The sequence below is a fragment of the Amia ocellicauda genome, chromosome 15 (assembly GCF_036373705.1).
Source record: "Amia ocellicauda isolate fAmiCal2 chromosome 15, fAmiCal2.hap1, whole genome shotgun sequence".
Lineage (NCBI taxonomy): Eukaryota > Metazoa > Chordata > Actinopteri > Amiiformes > Amiidae > Amia > Amia ocellicauda.
Window position 1 is genome coordinate 10,956,051 of NC_089864.1, and position 21,239 is coordinate 10,977,289.

General features: G+C 36.2%; 1 protein-coding gene across 1 annotated transcript in view; it reads right to left on the reverse strand.

Annotated features, from left to right (window-relative positions):
* Positions 1 to 15,199: 15,199 nt before the first annotated feature.
* The window catches only part of LOC136771680 (A disintegrin and metalloproteinase with thrombospondin motifs 20), a 97,161-nt gene continuing 91,121 nt past the window's right edge, over positions 15,200 to 21,239 (reverse strand). The window contains exons 38-39 of the mRNA XM_066724142.1: positions 19,852 to 19,956; positions 15,200 to 19,424 (exon numbers count right to left, since the gene is read on the reverse strand). Coding sequence (XP_066580239.1) covers positions 19,335 to 19,424; positions 19,852 to 19,956 — 195 coding nt within the window. The 3' untranslated portion in view covers positions 15,200 to 19,334. The remainder of the gene's footprint in view (positions 19,425 to 19,851; positions 19,957 to 21,239) is intronic.

Below are 21,239 nucleotides of genomic sequence, written 5' to 3' on the forward strand. Positions count from 1 at the left end.
CTATTGAGCAGATGTGAATGAGCTGTTTATCACAGAAGGAAAGCGCTCATCTCGATCTCGACCTGACCTCACCAGACACCTGCCCAGCGGGGGTTCCTGTGATGTAGCTTAGGGAAATCAGGCCCAGCCAGCTGAGTATGCCAGCCGCCGGAGAGCCACACAAAATAGTCTTCTGCAAATGGTGCTCTGAACACAAACACCAACATGCATATTAAAATCACAGCTTGTAATTCATAGACCAGAGGAGGCACAGGGATCAAATCCACGTGGTCCCAGAGTTGGCAATGTTAATCCCCTCAAAACAATCATTATAAAATACTGGTGTAAGGTAGTGCTACACATCAGGCTCTAGTTCAGATATCCTGTTTGTGCTTTATGTTGCCTAGATCATAATTTTTGGACAATACACCAGCCATCCACCCACTGTATGGCTGTATTCTTAATACGTAAGCATAGGGATAACATTTCTCCACTGACCATAACATTTGAATAATAGTAACTACTGTTAGCATCTGAGGTGTTGACAAGCAACTCAGTAACACACTGCTGAAAATGTTTTAATAAAAAACAATGATTACAGCTAAAAGGTCAACCATTTGAAAGTTTCTTAAGGGACACTTTAATTCAGAACTTAAAAAAAATAATGTTTCTGAAAATAATTGATATCAAGAGGACAACAGATCTAGTCTCAGCTCTCTTCTCTTCAGCAACAATGGTCCCGAGTCGAGTGCTAATTTGCTGTCAGATACAGCTGGAGGGGCTGATATTCTGAATTTTAGTACCATCTGGAGCAGTGAAAGGAAATAAGTACTTCACATGAATTTATGGCAAAAGCAAAGTTCTGACTGTGGAGAACCTGACGCTTCAAGAAGCCTAACATGTAAAGGAAATGAAAAGGATAATTGGTGCCGTTTTTTTGTATTATGTTTCCTTTCTAGTGATTATAGTGTTTATTTGGCATTGGAGGCAATTGTAATTGTACCCTCAGTGTGAGCTGGGATGTTGAAAAAGGGTCATTAAGTTAATTTTGTGAATTCTGCCAGGCATGTCAGACTTTAAAAATAATAACTGTTGGTTTGCCATTAACTTGAGAATATATTTTTGCAAACTTAACGTACGCTGTGGCTGAATATATGTTAGCCTCCGTTTGGCAGCGGTTCAGAAGTGAAACCAAAGAAAAACAAAGTTCTGATTCTTACGGGGCACAACCTCCAAAACATGAATAATCCGTCTTCATTCTCTGAACTTCAGACATCAAGGGAAAGATCTCCACTCTTGACATGAATGTACCTTTACAAAACTGCAGGAGACATGCTGTTTACTTTATAATTTAATCAAGCTCACAGTAATGGATACGGATGGTCCTTCGACTGTACTTGTATTTGTAAGTTATCATAATTTCATAGTAGGGCTTTGGGCTCTTTCATAAGAGGATGAAATGGATGAAATACTATTTCTCATGATAATTATCATTACTATTATTCATGAAGTCAGATGTAAGGCTGCAGTTTCTTTTTATCCAGTTTGGATTCATTAAGTTACTCGGCCATCTCACTACTACACTGTCATTTTAATCAGCACAAACACAGCGCTATCCAAGACCCAGCAATCAATCACCTTTATGAGATTCAAACTGAAAGGCAATAGGGGGACAGACATGGCTCCTGCTCAAAATGCGAGTTCCTTTAGTGGCCCAGTGAGTCACAAGGAGTCAGTCTTCGTGGAGACAGCAAAGGTTACCCTTGGGGACGGAGCCAAGCGCCATCCCTGGCTCACTGCGCTGCATTAGGACGATTAGCCACAGTCGGAAAGTGGCAAGGCCTGCTTTCTTGAACACCAGACAGAGGTCTTGCCAGATGAGCCACTTCAGCACCATGTGTGTATTTATACATATTGTTAATGGGTTTTGCATTAAATTAATTTGTATATAAATATTCATAATTCAACCATATATATTTTTGTTATTATACCGTATATATTGATGTGTTTCTTTGTCATTAAAAGTATTTTACGTATTTGTTTCACCAGTGCTACCAGTACTACGATAAAGATGGCCTTGTAATCGCAGTTTCATATCACCACAGTATTATCAAAGGCAACTAGAACAGAGTTAAGCTTCTCCATAGCCATGTGGAATGCATTCTGCCACATGCTCTATTAGTTCATGGAAGTTATTTTAAACAATTAAATATGTCTTCAATGTTATCCTGTTACAATGGGATATGTTGTCATGCAGATCATAAAATAATACATTGGAAATGACTTATGTTTCAGAATAAGAGCTTTTTGTGCATTCATGGCCCGATCTGAAGTGAGAACAATGCTGTGGAAAAAGTCCTAAAATAGATTGAAGAAGTGCCAGTGAGATTATCAAGGAGAGACGCTGGGGAGCATCTTGAGAAAACATATTCCTGCATCCCGAGAAGCTAGTTAAAGAAAACTAGAGCAGCAGAGACTGATGTTTGCTTTCCTTTCTGTTCTCAGATTAATGTACATCTCCGTATTCACCGGTATTATTAATCTAGTCCAAATTTAATTAAGGTTTCCCGAGGCCAGAATCTTAATGGCCTTACTAATGTGAACTATTTATGTCACCATTTTGAACAGGATGTTTCGGACTCCAGTGCTAATGATATTAGTTGTACCATCCTGCGTGGCTTAGTGTGAGGCTGGATCAGGTGAGCCAGACTGTGTTTTCCGGCAGCATATCCTGTCAGATTTTCTACAGGGGAGAAAAAAAAAAGATAATTTACAATTCTAATAAAAAAAAAGTACAAACCCGAACCAATTGCACTGAAGAATGTAACTGAAGGCACATAGGAAGGCATGAATCAGTTCAAATTACAATGTTGTGAATATGAATAACATTGCCACTTTTAAAGTCACCTCCTACTGCTCAAGATGTTGTTTTTCTTTGAGAATGTACTGCGGTGGAAAACCTCCTATTAAGTGTCACTTGGAAGAGCAATTAGGCATGTTCTCCCCAGTTTAACTGCCCTCCTAGAAAAACAATGTTGGGCTTTTTATATCACCCAAATTGTTTAATCCTTGCTTAAAGCAAAGGGGGGAAATTTCAGATTAGGAATTGCTCTCTTTAGCTAAGTGAAGAAAAAAATACGGAAATAGTTCATGTTAATATGTGGCTCAAGAAAAGCACCTCATTCCTGTCTGTTAAGTTCAAGAAAATACATTTAAAAGTGGCGTGCTTCTCTGTAGCACAGTACAAGTGAATGAAATAAAGAAGTTAAGAATGGCATTGGAGCTGTTCAGCTGTTTTTGAAGTGTTTTTGAATCAAGGGCCCATGCAAGATTAGAGACAATGAGATTGTCACCGTGCCAGCAGACAGCATCGCGGCTTCCGCTCTGGGCTCTGCAGGCACACTTCAAGCCTGACCAGAGCGCACCGTGGCATTGAGGCCCGGGCCGCCCACTGGGAGCCCGATGAATAGTGTGGCAGCTCTGTCATGTGAACTAGTTTCCCTCGGGAGGGTCGGGGAGGTGGGGAGGGGGATCAGCACCCATCTAACTTACTTCTAATCTGAACCTCTTGAAGTGAAAGAGTTCGAATGACTTTGTAATATTATCTTCATCTGATGCCATGCAACTTCTCTGAGTTGTTTTGATGCTTGAAATCAACAAATCATTTAGTGAAATAAAAGAAACATTGAAAGAATTCTGTTCCCAGATGAACACAGCTGGTTGTTGAGCTCAGCTGCTTATGGTTGTTTATTTGTGCTACTCAAACTATTTTAATTGACTGAAGTACTAAAAATAATTGTACAGTTCTCAACAGTCTGCAGGATTCATTTTTTAACAGTTGTGATGTGTTTCATTATATTAAAATAAATCTCTTAATCATTCACTGAATAAGTGCTATCTTTGGAAATCCTTAAACTACCATCCATTTACATCAAAAATAGCTTTGGTTATGAAAAAACAACTTCAGCAACTACAACTATGATAATTATAAGACTGGCTTTGTTCTTTGCCTGCTTTTTCTACATAGTATAGTCATTAATGTAACTTTCTTTTGGGCCCAATAAAGCCAAAGGGTTAAGTTTTAATTTGAGATGAATAAAAGCTAAATAATCAAATGCTAATGATCTTAAGTCGTACCGAAAAGGAAAAGCCAATGGCACAAGCATGCAGACAGTGAAAAACATGTCCAGTAATGTCTTCACCCTGAAACAATGAGACTGTGTCAATGCCATGCCACTGCTTTGTGCCCTTGTCAAAACAGTGATGGATGGATCTGTTACTTGTCAAAGCTGGGGTTATGGATTGATGTTAAAGGACAGAAATGAGTTCCTGATGCTCCTAAATTGAAGTTGCAGACTTGTTTGGCTCGATGCATCCAGATGTGTGTTGTGTGTCTCCATTGCTCACGTTTGTACAAAGAAAAACAGACAATGTAACAGTAAACACTTTCAAAAACATCTTCGAAAATCCCCAAATAATAGTAATTGAGCCAAGGCGGAGAAAATACATAAAAGAATCACATGTGGACATCCTAAATCCTTGTTTGATTTATTTATTTGTTTTGTAAATGAAAACTGGATCTCTATAAACAGGAATAAACAAGTTAAGAGCCTGGCCTCATTGCTACATTTGAAACATGAACATTTGAATTAAACTTCAAAAAAACATAATAGGCACTTTTTCAAGGGGAGAATAAATAAATACATACATGCATGAATGTCTTTTTTTCTCTTTTGGCAGACTGTATCTTATTTAAACATTTTTGATATTTGTTTAGCTTACATATATAAAAAGAAGATTGCATGCTTTGAAACAGGCAAATCCAACACTGCCCTCTTTTGTTCGGCCACAGCTGAAGCAGCTTTTCAAGACCTGCACGTTGACAGTACAACTTACAACAGAGAACCCAGCTGAGCATTTTATAATCTTTTCTGATGGAGAGAACACAGTCCCTGCTTACATTTTTGTTAAAAAGCCTATGGCCTAGACCACCTGTTTTTTTTTTTTATTTCAATCCACTCATAATACAACTAAAGTACTTCTAGTCCTGCTCAAAGCCTTTCTCCATTATTCTTTAGAACTGGAAAGCCCTGTTCACAATGCGCGCTGCCACATCGAGAGAAAGAGTTGGAGCTGAAAAGGGCCGAACTGTGTAGCAACTTGTTGAACATTTCTGAGGGGCCTCTGTTGATATGAATGATTCTGCAGGTGTGCACTGACAATATGTACGCAGAAGGGGAAATGAGGGGTGGGTTAGTCTCCCCGCAATTGTGAAAGGTCCGTTTTAATATCAACATCACCTCAAACATGAGGTCATAAAGGGGATTTATGTCATGCAATAGAATATAGATCAGTCTGTAATAAAATGTTCGAGGCTACTAAAATGGGTGATATTGCAGTACAAAATCATATGAAAGTAATACCCTCAAGAGCGTGCTTGTGATTTCAGATTTGATGCGGTTCAAAAGTATAACAGGAGTCCACTGCATACATTTTTTTAAAAAGGCAAACAGAATTACAGAAAAAAACCCAACAAGGAATAATCGGCTCAACTCAAGTAACCTGAGTGTTCTTTCAACTCGAGAGTCATTATGAATCAATAGACATCTGCATCGTAATCGGTGGCAAAGTGAGTCAGTGTGAATAAATCAGCAACCTCTACGCCTGATATTGTGTCATCGCCTGTGATTTTCATGTTCCTGTCTGCGAGTTGTTCTTGTGAACCACGTCCTGTTATTCCACAATATGCACGTCCCTCAGTAAATCTCCTTCCTGGAAGATTTTTTTTCAGCTTTTTCTCAGTGGAACAAGATCATGATCACGAGCTCATATGAGTGTCATCAGTCCTGGACAAGAAGAAATCGTTCAACACATCGCGTCTGTGTGAGATCAGACACTGAATGTACTTTTGAAATCAGACTTTGTGATGTGGTCAACTTCGAGCTAATAAAAGCTTCAGCTACATCGATCCTAAACAATTAACTTATTGAAATAAGTCTCCAAATAGCAGGGAGAAATGTACAGTCTGGAGTTGTTAAAAGCCTGAAAAATAACTTAAAACCAAAGGGGGGAAAAGGCTGCCCTTTAATACATCACATGACTTAATTGGTTCTTTCAACAAAGTCCTGTAAGGCACTCAAAGGTACCACTGTTCCTCTTCTTTTGTGAAGCTGACAGTTTAGTAAGTTCTTCTTTGTATCATCACCTTGGCCGGGCGGTTGTGATTAACAGTCTGAGCAGGCCGCGGCTGTGGGCCTCTTGTTAGTTTCATTGCTGCAGAACAAAGACATCATTCTCCTGAACAGTTTAATGTGCCGTAATGAACTGAAATAAAACAGCATGTTAAAGCGCTGAGATATGGGCACTCTGTTGGAAAGTAAAACCATTAAAAATAATGAGCTTTTTTTTTTTGTGCCTCCCTTATTATTACCATTTTTACACTTTCTGCTTGGTGTTTCCCCTCCTTCCTCTAGTGTGACGGTACAGTTTCTTTTTTCAGCATTACATGTGACGCTGTTTTATTTATGATCTTTTCAAAAACTAAAATCTGTAGTCTCTTTCAGTGTAAAACTAAAATTGTGCACCTATCTGATGTAAAATGTGGCAACGGTTTACTTTTTTAACTAAATGCTTTTCTAATTAAATTAATAATGACCTCACAATATCAGCATCTGAATCACTAATGATTATGATGATGATTATGAATAATAATAATGATAATAATAATAATAATAATAATAATAATAATAATAATAATAATAATAATAATAATTGTACCTGTATTGTAATAATTGTATGCTTTAAAGTTTGTACATTTTGTGTATACTTACATAGTGTTCAGATTAACAAGTTACAGTGCCAAGGCATTACATGCAATGTGAAAATATATTCTAATATTCTGTTTTTTTAACTTTCTGAGACACATTGGATGCAGCTGTAATATCACAAAATATTGCAAACACCATAGCTATGATACCATTTATTTTAGGGAACTGTTACAAACTGACAGACTATATGTACTAGTGGTATAAATACTCATAGTATAGGTAGAAATTGTCATAATCAGTTTAAACTGGCTTTTCAATGTGTTCAGAGATTATATGAAGAAGAAAACATGTAGAAAGTCAGTTCCAGTCTGAACTCTCACTGTGCAATGCTATCTGGCACAAAATAACCAGTCATTCCTAAATCACAGCCGAAATGTGTTTATCCAGCATGTTTTGGCCATGTCTGATGAGAAAATAAACATTGTCTGTCATGTTTGGACTGGACTACACTGCGCCAATGCAAGAACAAGTTTGACAAAGCACCCCAGAAACATACCCCTAAGAAGCTTGCAACATAACCTGAAATTCGACTGAGCATAGACTCCTAAATGTACACATTATTTGAGAACACATTTAAAAATAAGGTAGTAACATACACTCACCTAAAGGATTATTAGGAACACCATACTAATACTGTGTTTGACCCCCTTTCGCCTTCAGAACTGCCTTAATTCTACGTGGCATTGATTCAACAAGGTGCTGAAAGCATTCTTTAGAAATGTTGGCCCATATTGATAGGATAGCATCTTGCAGTTGATGGAGATTTGTGGGATGCACATCCAGGGCACGAAGCTCCCGTTCCACCACATCCCAAAGATGCTCTATTGGGTTGAGATCTGGTGACTGTGGGGGCCAGTTTAGTACAGTGAACTCATTGTCATGTTCAAGAAACCAATTTGAAATGATTCGACCTTTGTGACATGGTGCATTATCCTGCTGGAAGTAGCCATCAGAGGATGGGTACATGGTGGTCATAAAGGGATGGACATGGTCAGAAACAATGCTCAGGTAGGCCGTGGCATTTAAACGATGCCCAATTGGCACTAAGGGGCCTAAAGTGTGCCAAGAAAACATCCCCCACACCATTACACCACCACCACCAGCCTGCACAGTGGTAACAAGGCATGATGGATCCATGTTCTCATTCTGTTTACGCCAAATTCTGACTCTACCATCTGAATGTCTCAACAGAAATCGAGACTCATCAGACCAGGCAACATTTTTCCAGTCTTCAACTGTCCAATTTTGGTGAGCTTGTGCAAATTGTAGCCTCTTTTTCCTATTTGTAGTGGAGATGAGTGGTACCCGGTGGGGTCTTCTGCTGTTGTAGCCCATCCGCCTCAAGGTTGTACGTGTTGTGGCTTCACAAATGCTTTGCTGCATACCTCGGTTGTAACGAGTGGTTATTTCAGTCAAAGTTGCTCTTCTATCAGCTTGAATCAGTCGGCCCATTCTCCTCTGACCTCTAGCATCAACAAGGCATTTTCGCCCACAGGACTGCCGCATACTGGATGTTTTTCCCTTTTCACACCATTCTTTGTAAACCCTAGAAATGGTTGTGCGTGAAAATCCCAGTAACTGAGCAGATTGTGAAATACTCAGACCGGCCCGTCTGGCACCAACAACCATGCCACGCTCAAAATTGCTTAAATCACCTTTCTTTCCCATTCAGACATTCAGTTTGGAGTTCAGGAGATTGTCTTGACCAGGACCACACCCCTAAATGCATTGAAGCAACTGGCATGTGATTGGTTGGTTAGATAATTGCATTAATGAGAAATTGAACAGGTGTTCCTAATAATCCTTTAGGTGAGTGTATATACACGTGTATACATGCATCGTCGCATTATTCTCCCGGGCTATTATTGCGATTTCTTCTCGAATATTTCCACCAGTAACCCCGGAGTATAGCAGCATCTTTTTTTTTTTCCACTCTTTATAATTGTTTATTATTGAATTTTACTGGGGAAGAGCAACCTCCCATTAGAGCCACACCTATGAGTGGAATCTGTTATACAGAGTGATAATATAATTGAACAAAGACGGCTTTGGCTTGGAAAGCTGCAAACCTATTTATTTCAGTTTAGCAATCAAGAAGTGAAAGTGTTGTGCAGCAGGAAAGAGGCGAGAGCTTAAAGACGACGCGGCCAATTAGCTCAGTGTTTACCTTAGCAATGAATGAATACCTATGTTTATATGAAGCGGCTTCTGGTACCGAATAATATCTTAGAGTTATGGTGGAAATGTACTGTAGTTTGCTTACTCAGACTTGGGATATTAGTAACAAGTAATGAGGACAATTTTTGCTTACACAACTAATTGTGAATTTTCTTTCAGATGTGCAATCAGAGGGGGAAAAAAGTAAAAAGACCCACTATGTTAAAAAAGCAGTAAGCCAGGCAATTGGGAAATGAATCAGCAATGACACTTTTGTTAAACTTTGGTGTTAATGTTCTTTTAGTTTTTTTTAGGTTTAATTACACATTGCTGTGAAGAGAGTCACATTTAGTCTATTCATTGCATTGTTTTTCACATTAGGAAAGTGATTAAAGATGTGGTCCCTGTTTGTTCCACACAGAATTATTGCTGAGGGGCAATAATTAACCTTCACACATGTGGACTGATTCATTTTTATCTTTCTCTAATTAAAGGCAAAACAGAAAAGTTAAAGAAATAACTTCCATTGAGATATAATTTCTTACTTCGTGCTACACAATGTTTCTGTTTGCTACTGTCTTGAGTGCCACGGTTTTAAACAGGACTGGAGGGGCGCAAGGTAAACATACACATACAAAATAAATACTTTACTGCTGTAATGTATATAAAACCCACACACACACACATCACTCAACACTCTATAGAATTAGTTGATGTGTCTATACATATTGTAATGCCATGCTGGGCGGTGCGGTGATATGACCTGACCTGCTGTTCCCTCCGTGCCTCCCTTAGAGAGAGAGAGAGAGAGAAATAAGAAAACTGAATACAGTGCCTGGACTTTGTTTATGAACTTGGATTTGGACTACGGACTGTGAGTTGGACTTCGTTGCTGCTTGTTGAGTGTTCATCTTAAATTAGTTACTTGTTTAGTTAGGGATCTGTTATATGTTTAGTTTCGGCTCGAGAGGAGCTAGGATTTTGTTTGGGGTTTTTGTCTGTCTGTTTATTTTGATCACTGCGCACTGTAAATATACTAAAAGCACGTCTTTTTGCACCGTACATCTGCCTACTGTTTCCTGAGCCCCAGATGCTATGTCCAACCACACACGGTGTCACTATATATATTGAATAGTCTTAGGACGCTAAAGTCTCCATGAAACATTTGCTTATTTAAATTACTTTTAATTCGAAGCTCAATTGCCCTTTTTGTCAACCACAATAATTGAGCTCTTTCCATATCAGTTCTTTACATGGACTATTTTTGTCTCCTTCAATTGCAAGCACTTAATCCCAGCTCACCTCTCCATTACACTACACATTCATTAGGACTGCAAGAGAGCAGACCAAGGCACTGTCATTTTCATGAAATCACTGAGATTGGAGAGCACTACATCTCCATGCCTGCCCCAGCCCATGGCCATCTGTATGTAAATACTCGCAATCGAGTGCTGTCACTGTACATTACACTGGGGCAGCTGATCTGACAGGAAAAATGTGAGTTTGGAAGGAAGAGAAGTAGTCGAGCTACATGCTCAGTAAGGAAATAAATATCTTCACTAACCCTTTTTTCTTTTCTTTTGTATTTAAAACATCTAATCAAATCAGGGAAGGCATCAGCACGCTTTCTGATCAGATTTCCCTTTGTAAAAGTGCTTTGGACATAATGTGTGAATCATTTGGATCTTCTGATCTTTCTTTCCATATTGGTACCCATATCTGTGTGCTACAGGGTCTTTAAGATATGAATATTACATCATAAGCAGCACATGCTGGAGAGATGGGTTCAGTGCCCTGTGTTGAGGCGTGCATTTGTGGTAGTTGGCTAATCACTCAGTCTTTTTCCCCCATAATCTTTCTTATTTGTTGTTTTTAGACAAAACAATGAAAAAAGGACTGCTTAGAAAGTACACTTCCTACACTATGCTCTACGTAAAACAAACCTAATGTAATAAATTGTAAAATCTGTCTTACCCCACACAGTGATTTAAGTAGACGGATACCAAAATGATTACACTACTTTTAAAGCAGCTGCAACATATCAGCTGTACTGCAGTTGTAAAGCGTTTCAAAAATCGAATTAAATGTACTTTATGAACAAACAACATGATTTATGATAATCTGCATATTAAAAATACCGCAAAAGATTCAGTTTTTCCCCCTTCATGCTAAAACAGGAAATGAATGTGGAAAATTAGCAACCTTTTGCTTTGCTATATTGCACATACTTTATATTATTATGTTTTTGTTGTTTTAGCATATGTAGAAATGAACAATGAAATATACATTTTGCAATCTGACCTTCGATCCACATTAACCATGTAAACTAAGACACTATTTTAAGAACGCATTCCCACTTAATAGACACAGTGTCATTCAAACAATAATACAGGACAACAACATCCCCCCTGAGGCATAATCTGAACATTGTTTATAATAATAGCACATCAACAGAGAACATCTGAATTTCAGATCGCAGGCTGTGATGGTTGACTGCTCAGATCTGTCCACTGGCTTGGCAGAATCATAAATGTTGCCTCATAATACATAATCAAGAACCCAATAAAGCAAAGGAAGATCATGGATATATCTGGCAACAGGATGTGCACTCCAATGATGTCATAACAATGTGAGTTTGGACAATAGGTGTATTAAAAAGGAAGACAGCTGTGTAATTTGGTGCAGACCCACCCTTAATGACTTCATGAATTCCCTTTGATTCATGACAAGAGGAGCACTGTTTCATTTCTCCTGCAATACAGGTCCGACTGCACAGAAAGCAGTTGATTTCTGTGGTCGAATTATAGGCTTAATACATGTATTACATCAGAATATAAGGATTATTTGATATTGGCAACACTATAATGTCCTGTTGTGTATTTCATATGTGAGGGGAAACCTGAAATGTTCATTAATTGTACATTGGGCCAATTCTTAAAATGTCAATGTGGTTTGACAAACATATTTCTATAAAGCGTAGAACGGGTGATGACTTCAGACTTGAGAACTCCAGAACTGGAAAATGAATTTATATGCAAAGCTTGCAAATGTTAGACATGACACCTAGCGAGAATAGAATAAACCTGTTGGGACAGCCAATAAAATTAGAAACAGAATTTAATCTGGTTCTGCTTCAGACCTTCCGAATCAGGAGTCAAGTTATTCTTTTATGAAATATTTATGTTATGTTTGCACTACAAATATATAATAAAAACTAAATATAATACTATATAGGCTGCTTTAATCAAATGACAATATATTAATTCATACCATGCCGTGTAAATTCTCTCCCATTTGGAACAGTTTTTCCATGCAACAAGGCACCACAAAATGACAAAAATATGAGTTTAATTTACACAGTATACATGCTTTATATTGATTTCTAATGAACAGAAAATAATGTGTGGATTATTTTCAGATTGTAAATAAAATATAAATGTAATACATTAGCACCATCTAGTGGTGAAAACAGACTTTATTGCTTTAGATTGAGTGTGCGTATACACACACACACACACACAACTTCAAACACACTCATATAAACACACACCAAAATAAACACAGATATTTTGTTTTCAATAGGAAATGTATTCTTTCGTGTTAAAATGTATACTTTTATACTGTTTCACTCTACATTGAAGAGTTCAGACAGGTCAATGAGCAGCTACCATTGCAGATAGACTTCAGGACGTTTATGTTTCAGTAATCGGAGGTTTTCCTGTGATCCAAAGGTGTAAAAAGACTGAATACAGCAACAGAAGCTGAAGTTGCCTTAAGATGCCTTAATGTACAGTTGCCTCCAGCAGATGGCAGTGTTCACTACCTTAGCAGTGTGCAGTTGAAGACCTCAGTATAATCTCACTGAGCACAAGCAAAAAGAAATATATGACACACAACAGCAGACGTGGGGCTTGCTATAAAGTTATACAGTTTCTATAAAGGCCTGTATAAACTATACAGCGACTCCCTTAACCTGGAGACAATATGACTTTGGGTTAGTTCAGAGGTACAATGTGCTTTCCGACAAAACATAAAGTAAACATTAAACAAATACCACATACTCCAAACCAGAAAACTGATATTTATATTCTTGTAAAAAATAAAATCATTGTTTAAAAAATACCTCATAAACAAAAGTGGATGATAATTGCAAAACTCTAAATATGGTATTTTTAAAATGAATATCTGGCAATTTTGAAAAAACATAGTTATATTCTTCATATACAGAAAGTACAGAATTGCTGCAATACATTCACTTAATGTAATGCCTCCATTAGTTTTAAATGTAAGCAAACCTAAATAATAGACTTTACAAGTAATTGTTGCCCAATATTAGATTTGAGGACAAGAACAAATATAATACATTTCAGTATGTATGTTTAAGAAAGACTAAGATTTTTTTAGACCAAAAATTAAGGCATATTTAAAGCACATGCATTGGCTTAAAAACAAAGCACGGTGTCTTGGCATTGACTTAAATATTCACAAGACACATCAGCCTATTATTTGTACACCTGGGACTCAGTGGGGTGCGACCATAAAATAATCCCTCCGGGAAACATTTTGCATCCTGTATGGAGTCTGCGACCAGAAGGGGATCTAAATGCTTAGTTCCCCTGATCTGAAACTTGTTAAGTACATGTTTTCTGAAATATCTGACCCACCACGACTCGTTGTGATTTTACAGTTCGAGTGATCTGATTTTTTTTTTTTTCCACTGTAAAGATAATTGTGTGTCTAACCCTGACGTATGTGATTCAAGTTAATATTTAATGTTTAAGGTGTCTCTAATTGTATAAGAGATGACATTTCTGCACTTTATTCTTTTTGATGTTTAACAAGAAATTTAGTCTTGAAAAGCAAAGTGCATTTCAGTGAAATACAACTTATCGTGTAGGCAATACACCTTAATAAAAGTGGCCCTGACTTCCACCCGTTGAGGTGCTATTTCACCATAAAACCCAAGGTGGTCTCTCACAGCCCTGTAGTGCATTTGCAGCGAAATTAAATTATAGAAATTATTGTATTTACACTTGAGGAATTAGTAAATACTCACCTGGTATTGAAATAGTTCTGAACAAAGTTACAAAATACTTACAGAAGTGATTCTAAATGGTTTAAAATCAACACAAAATTATATCAAGACCACTAAATTAGTATTACAGCGAGTAGTAACTTTAGTTCTCTCCTCAATGATTAATCTTCAACTCTATAGTAAGAAATAACTGCTCTACTAAATACTAAGAATTATTTGACCACATAGACATCTGGAGGCAATGAGACTAAATCTGAAACTAATCCAATTATTAATGAAAGAATCACAATGTTATGGGACATTCTGGGCCAGATTATAGTACAAAATGTTTTTTTTTTTTGTAATTCTGTGCCAAATTAATTGAATGCATTACATATTCTTCATGGAGGAAATAGTGTTGCATTCTTTTCCAAGAATAAAACAAGTATCTATCTGATCAAACCCCAATACAATCATGACAATAAGCAGTGTTGACTTAATGAAGGCAGGACAATTGTGTGTGAACTGTAGTGTTGCGGTTTACTGCAGCTAAAGGACATGCAATATCTTAATATTATTTTATTTGTTGTTGTTGTTTGAGGGTTATGATTGTTAAACCCTTGTAAACAGTGCATTTGATTAATTTGAATAATACAACATTGAAAGGTATTATTGAGTCACATTTAGACAAAACAGAAATATCTTCTAAATACCTTAAACTTATCATTTGTCAGAAAGAAGAAAATCATTGCCAAATACTTCTCCCTTGGAGAAATTGTCTAATGATGTAGTCCCTGTCATTAAACTAAATTAAATAGTAGGACTTTGAGTATCTGAATACATTTGTCAAGGGAATGTACAGTGTGATCAAACTAATAGGGCTGCCGGATCGATCGAAACTCATGACTTTGGTATCCGGTCACTGTAATATGTAAAGTCGGACAGTCATAAACAAGTCTAAACAAGTTTCTATAAGGCAGTTCAAAAACTTCTAAAGATTTCGAAACGTCATGCACTCCAAACTTTGTGAATGTTGGAGTTGAAGCTCCTCATATTATTGTGTTACAAATATACAGCATCAACACACTGTATTACTTATCTAATTGCTTCCTAATATACTTGAAAGACTTGGTAATACAAGCATGTTCTGTTTTTGTGGTTTTAATACTGAACATAATCTGATATTTTGTACTGAATTTAAATTAGAAAGAAAAAATGCAAGTTATATTTGGCATAAAAAAACATTTTTATTATGTGTTTTTTTGTTTTTACATTACTGTTAGTACAGCAACCAGACCTAACACATCTGTAACATTTCTTTACAGCAATTGTCAAATTAGCACCAAAATGATTTAATATAAAGTACGTATAAGGCAAGTGATTCCTTTTTCAACAATCATGTGTTTTCTTTGGGTATAACATAGCAAAAAGCACCTCATGGTATTTCATACATACAAATATATATAATGTATATATACATATATATACACATTATATATATAAACAAAATGCCCATTTCATATAAACACAGTATACACTTCAAGTATGAATTATAAAAAACATAAATATTTCATAAGTTACAAAATGTTATTGTTAATAATAATTATAATCACAATAAAAACAAAGAAATGTAGATAAAGAGTATTCCAAGTTCACCTTTCTACAAAATTTAAGGCACACAGTGCATCAAGTACTCCTTTCATTTCTGATACAGATCTCAATAGGTAGAATTGTCTATCACAAAAGCATGATAGTAAAAGGTAATATAGCTGCTCACTGAATTGGATCAGGGATGCTCTAGTGTCTCAAAAAAAATACAGTAGCTGCTTTTTAGACAAGCTTTTTAATTCACAACCTGGAAACTTTGGTTAAAGCTAAACATTCATTGTACATTAAGGAGAGAATCTGAAAATATCTTGTTCAGTGAGAAAATTGGGTGTAAAGTGTGATTTTTAAAATAATCTAAGAATTAAATTCGAAATATTTGAGGTTCTGTGAATACAAATCCCAATAAAACATCTTCATGGTAGGCTACAGTTTTCTTTCTCCCAATTAGAGGTAATTTCAGTAGTTAAATGCACCATACAAAAAAGATGATATTTTGTGTTTAGTGGTTACAATGATCCTACAAACAAAATGTAACACTTTTTAAGCACCTTAAAATAATATAATGACTTCTTAGCTGGTAGTAGTCAACAATGAGTGTATCTACATAACATCAAAGAATAAATATAATCAAACATAAATATCTTACATCAAAATGAAATACATATTTTTTATATACATGCTTGTGAGAGGTAGGGTTGGTATGCACCTGTAACCCAGCAGTGTAAATATTAGTTCCTATGAAGCATCCATAGCTGACAAAATCAAGCTTATTGGAAAGTTAACAAATTATTTTTAAAAAGGCAGGTAAGAGCTAATGATTGTGTTTTAGTCTCTTTTAGGCAGACTACTCACTCAAAAACAAGGCAATGGTAACACAATAATTTGAAATGGCTGCAATAAAGATACAAATATTTTTTAAGACGTACTTTATAAAATATATGCTTCATATTTAATGTGCATCATGTAATACTGCACAGTAAGTGTTGTCTGTGTGATTCTGTGTTCCTCTATTTTCTGGGACCGTCTATTCAACTTTTGGGTTGGATTAAATCTAAACTTTGACCCACCCGCTAATAGAAAACTACAAATCTGCACATCATAGCGGTTACATTTATGATTAGAAGAAAGTGGCATCTTACTAAAAATGAAGTCGCAACTGAGTACAGTTCTGTAGTTTTCTATTAGCAGGTGGGTCAAACTTTTGTTTTAATCTGGCCCTTATTTTTCATCCACCACAGCAAGTTACCATCTATTTAAGTCAAAATCATGAGGTGGCATTTAGCAGAAGAAATGTACACCTAATTCGTCTGATGAGAGGCAACACATGATCAATTAGATGGAAAATTAACTTATTTAATTGATTTATTTATTTTATTGACTTATTTCATGTAATGGCGAGGATTGCTTGAACGTCAAGTCCTTTGTGTTCTAACTTTTTTTAAATCCATTTTTCATTTTCAGTGATCATTAGTTATAGAGGCCTTTTCACCCAAAACATGATGTGGTAAATAATGTGACAATACGTACGCTTATTTAAAACAGGCTTCAGGTGGTCTTAATGTTTTAAATTATAACAGTATATAAACAAGTAGGACTACCGTGGCTGCTGATGCACCAGTGAACGGCAGACCTTTATAAATCCCGGGAACGTTGGCAGCTGTCTGCAACAGAGAAAATATGGTATAACTAACAGAAAAATGCAGGTCTGCATGCTTATAATTTCCCAGAAAGTACTTCCAAATGTTCAGTTTAACAGTTCCCTTTTCATTCAGATAGGGCACTTTCATACAGTGTGCATGACTACATCTTTCTTCATTTTCTTCATCTTCATTTTGGTTCAATTGTTTTATGCAATGGATTAATGCGTCAGAAAACTTGACAGTTTATTACTGGGATGCTAACTTACACAGGAAACAGTACCAAAGCAAATTCAGTCTAATCTGTAAAGTGTTGTTTGCCTTGTTTCCAGTTATTTTACTATTTAGCTGTCCATTTGTTTTTAATTTTGTTGCACATTGCTTTGACTGCACAGTTTTGGGGTGAATAGGCCTTTCTCATAATTGTTTACTCTCATGTGTAAACCAGAGTACAATTTCCTTTGAAATTAGAACAATTTGATCTCTGAGGTACAGTAGTAGTACGTTAAATAGTTGTGGCCCCTGGAAACCTGCTCAAAATGAATTCAGTGTCATACAACTGGGGTCTTGCTGCTTCTCTGTATACCTACTTCTCATGGATGCCATACACAAGAGGCTCTGATGATTTTAATTTAGGAGGTTACCTAGACAAGATTATTTTTCATGATGGTAGAACTGAAGGATTGGGCTCAGTGAAAATACAATGTGTGTGTAGGATTTTGGCTCTCACCCTTGATGTAAAGCTCCTATTTAAAGCATGCTATTGTATTGTTTTCATTTATACTTTCTAACTAGTTATCCTTTAACAAAAGTTGCCCCTCCTTTGATTACAAAATCATTGTTTTATTACCAGGTACACTTAGCTGGATAATACTAGGTATGTTATTGTGACTTTATTTCGCCCAATAAAGCACACCTGCTAACGGTAACAAAATGCAGTATCCCATCTAACTCCACACGACTGAGCTCTGCATGTGCCCATTTACCTTTGGTATAATATTTGATCCCATAAAGAATGGTATTCAGGAGTAGCACCCATTATTAGAAAACAAGTAAGATTGTTAACACAACATAGCAAAAATGAATGAAAATGAATTAAAACTAAAAATATATACACATACATTTTGTTTCCTTAAACTGTCTTATACTTTCCTATATAGTGCACTGCAGCTAGCTTCTTGATGTACATAACATTGATGTACAGTATCACTTCAAATTAAACACTGTTTTAAACATTTAAAGTAAATGTTATGTAATAAGCTTTGTTCCATGATCTATTTAGTTTTATCAAGAACTCTAAAAGTAATCTGGAGAGATTAAGATCATTCTTGTGAAAGAAAAGTGAAGATGTGAAAATCACACACATGGATGGTGTGGTTTCCACTATCAGTCTCCCTGACTCTTCAGTTTTCATCCTTATGACATCATTATGGGGAAGCCTCACTAAAAGGTCTTGTTAACCTCTCACTTTCACGAAGACTGAACCTCCACTATGCCTTATTCTTATACCAAGAATTATCATGGATTGATTTTTTCATGGATTTGCCACTATTTCTACACAACAATTTGTGAAAATTGTTTTTAAGTTTAGAAATGTAGGTTTGCTTTTAGTTCAATGGTATATTTAAATAATACTATCAAACATTTCCCAAGATTTGAAAATGCTCTTAATGTAATTTTCTTTGTACAGAGCTGTTTGCTGAATTCTGTCCAACATGATACACAGCTGAGGTCAACATCTGTATTTTTAGTGAGTTTTCTTCCCCTTTAAGAATGATACATCTTTGGGATCTTGAATGCCCCATAATAATCTCTTGCCTTTCAAGCTTTACCCATTGTCTTAACCCTCATCTTTCTGCAATAGGGTAGCTTTTTAAGTGAATATGAGTCAGTAGTATTTGTATTCCTAGACATGATAGAATTTTTAATTGCTAACAGTATTAAAGGGGTAAAACAAAGTGGGCCCATCTTCATATGAATGTGTTACAATGAGGCACACCTTAAAGGCACCAGCAAGTGCAATGATGCAATATGATCAGGACAGTGTCTTTGCAGACGAATCTGATTACGTTCTCATAGAATTCTTTGATTAGTTTTACTTCAGACTGAACTTCACAGGACTTGGACGAGCAGACCAGAGTGTGTGTGAGGAACACATTTCCCACAGTAGCCTCCACATCGGCCATAGATTCTAGCACCATCCTACAAGACAGAGCAAACAGAAATGTAACGAGCATCATGTGCAGTCAGATTCTTCTTGGATGAATCTCAAATAAACATTGCAAACGTCAAGCAGCTACAACATTAGTTTCTTCAACTATTGGAACTTTTGTGTAAAAATAACAATGCAAATAGAACAATCAATTTAAAAAAGGATTTGGCAATTTCCATCAAATACATTATCTTTTGTAATTCAAACTTTTGACATGATGCATATTCATTACCCAGTTGATCAAATTTAACAAATCCACTGCACCACCATACTTCTTTTACTTCAATCTCAAATGCTCACTATTCTTTTCGATGACACAGGCTTTGATTGATATAGACTGGTCTTTACAGTGTTACATAAAAGCCTATATTCGCAAAAAAGCATAAATAAGGAACACTGTTAATGTGGGTTGCTTACCTGTGATCTGTGTACTTTGACTGTGGCATAATTACCCTGTGCTACCCACTTTGTTGATTCAGCCACCTTCAGTCCAGTGCCTGTGAGGTTGATGCTGAACTGACCCTGTAAAAAGAAAGACTGGATTTGACCTTCTATGGCTAAAGAAAAAACATAATATATACAAAGTTACGCAAAAATATTGACAGTCATCGAACATAAAACTAGATAAATATATTAGATTAAGTTTAGGTTGGGTATAGCAGAAAAAGTCTGAGAAGAGGAAATATAATATGCAATTTCCATTCTAGAAATATTGAAAAGAGACACAAATTCCATCTTAAATAGGATGTTTCACCATCATGTTGGAAAGCTTTATTTTCTACATCCAAACTAAACACTAGCACATACTTTTATAGTTCCTTTTGTGCAGTATTAATCTATTCATTCTACTTTTGAACATCTCAGAAGCTACACAGAGCTGTGAATGACCTGATTCTGAAGAAAATTGTAATATCAATGGGCCTTGGCCAAGAAGGACCTTGGCCAGACAGACAACAGGAAAGTACTGCTGTTCAACTGCTTCATTCTTTCAAATGTAAGTTTCTGCTCTCTACAAATGACTGATCCATTGGCATGTCTGACAAGGAGTACAATAGCTGTCATCCCTGGTTACTTAGATAAACTCATAGAACTGTTTAAAATGGCCAGCCTGTACCTAAATGTCCATCAACATTGAATAGGTATTGAAATATAATGTATTCTCTAACTTAACTTATTCGCCGATATAGAAGTGGCTCGGTTTGTGACAGTTTCATTGGGTTGATGTCTGTCAACATCATTCATTTGATTCCAGAAGAATGTTATCTTTTCATACATGTATGCATTACAGCCAAGTTGGAGAAGCCAGTTGTGTGATTCTGATAATGAAAATAATGTATTCCTCTATCTATCGAAGTATGTATCACATATAACAACAAACCATATGTTAGCTCTTTATACTCAAAAGTTTTCTGTAACTGTTTAATATTGTTAAAATTATTTTGATACACACATATTAACAACAACACATACTTGAGTGCAGCATTTGTAAAGAGGACAACCTCTGTGCCCTCTGGCAACACAACCTAGGTGGTGTATGAAACAAGCTGACCTACATATGAAAAGACAGACTTGTTTATCCAGTGATCCAAGGAAATTGGTAACACATGAGGTTTCCACTTTTTCATCCTCTTTGAAAATAAAAGCATTTACTGGGGGAAATACATTTTCTTTTGCATTACTGGAGTGATATATTCCTAAACTTACTAATACTGTTTCTTTTCCCCCTCTTTTTAATTATGAACAGACTTTTTTTTTTATATAAACACATTTGTCACTAAGATTGGCAAAGTCTTGAAAAAATATTT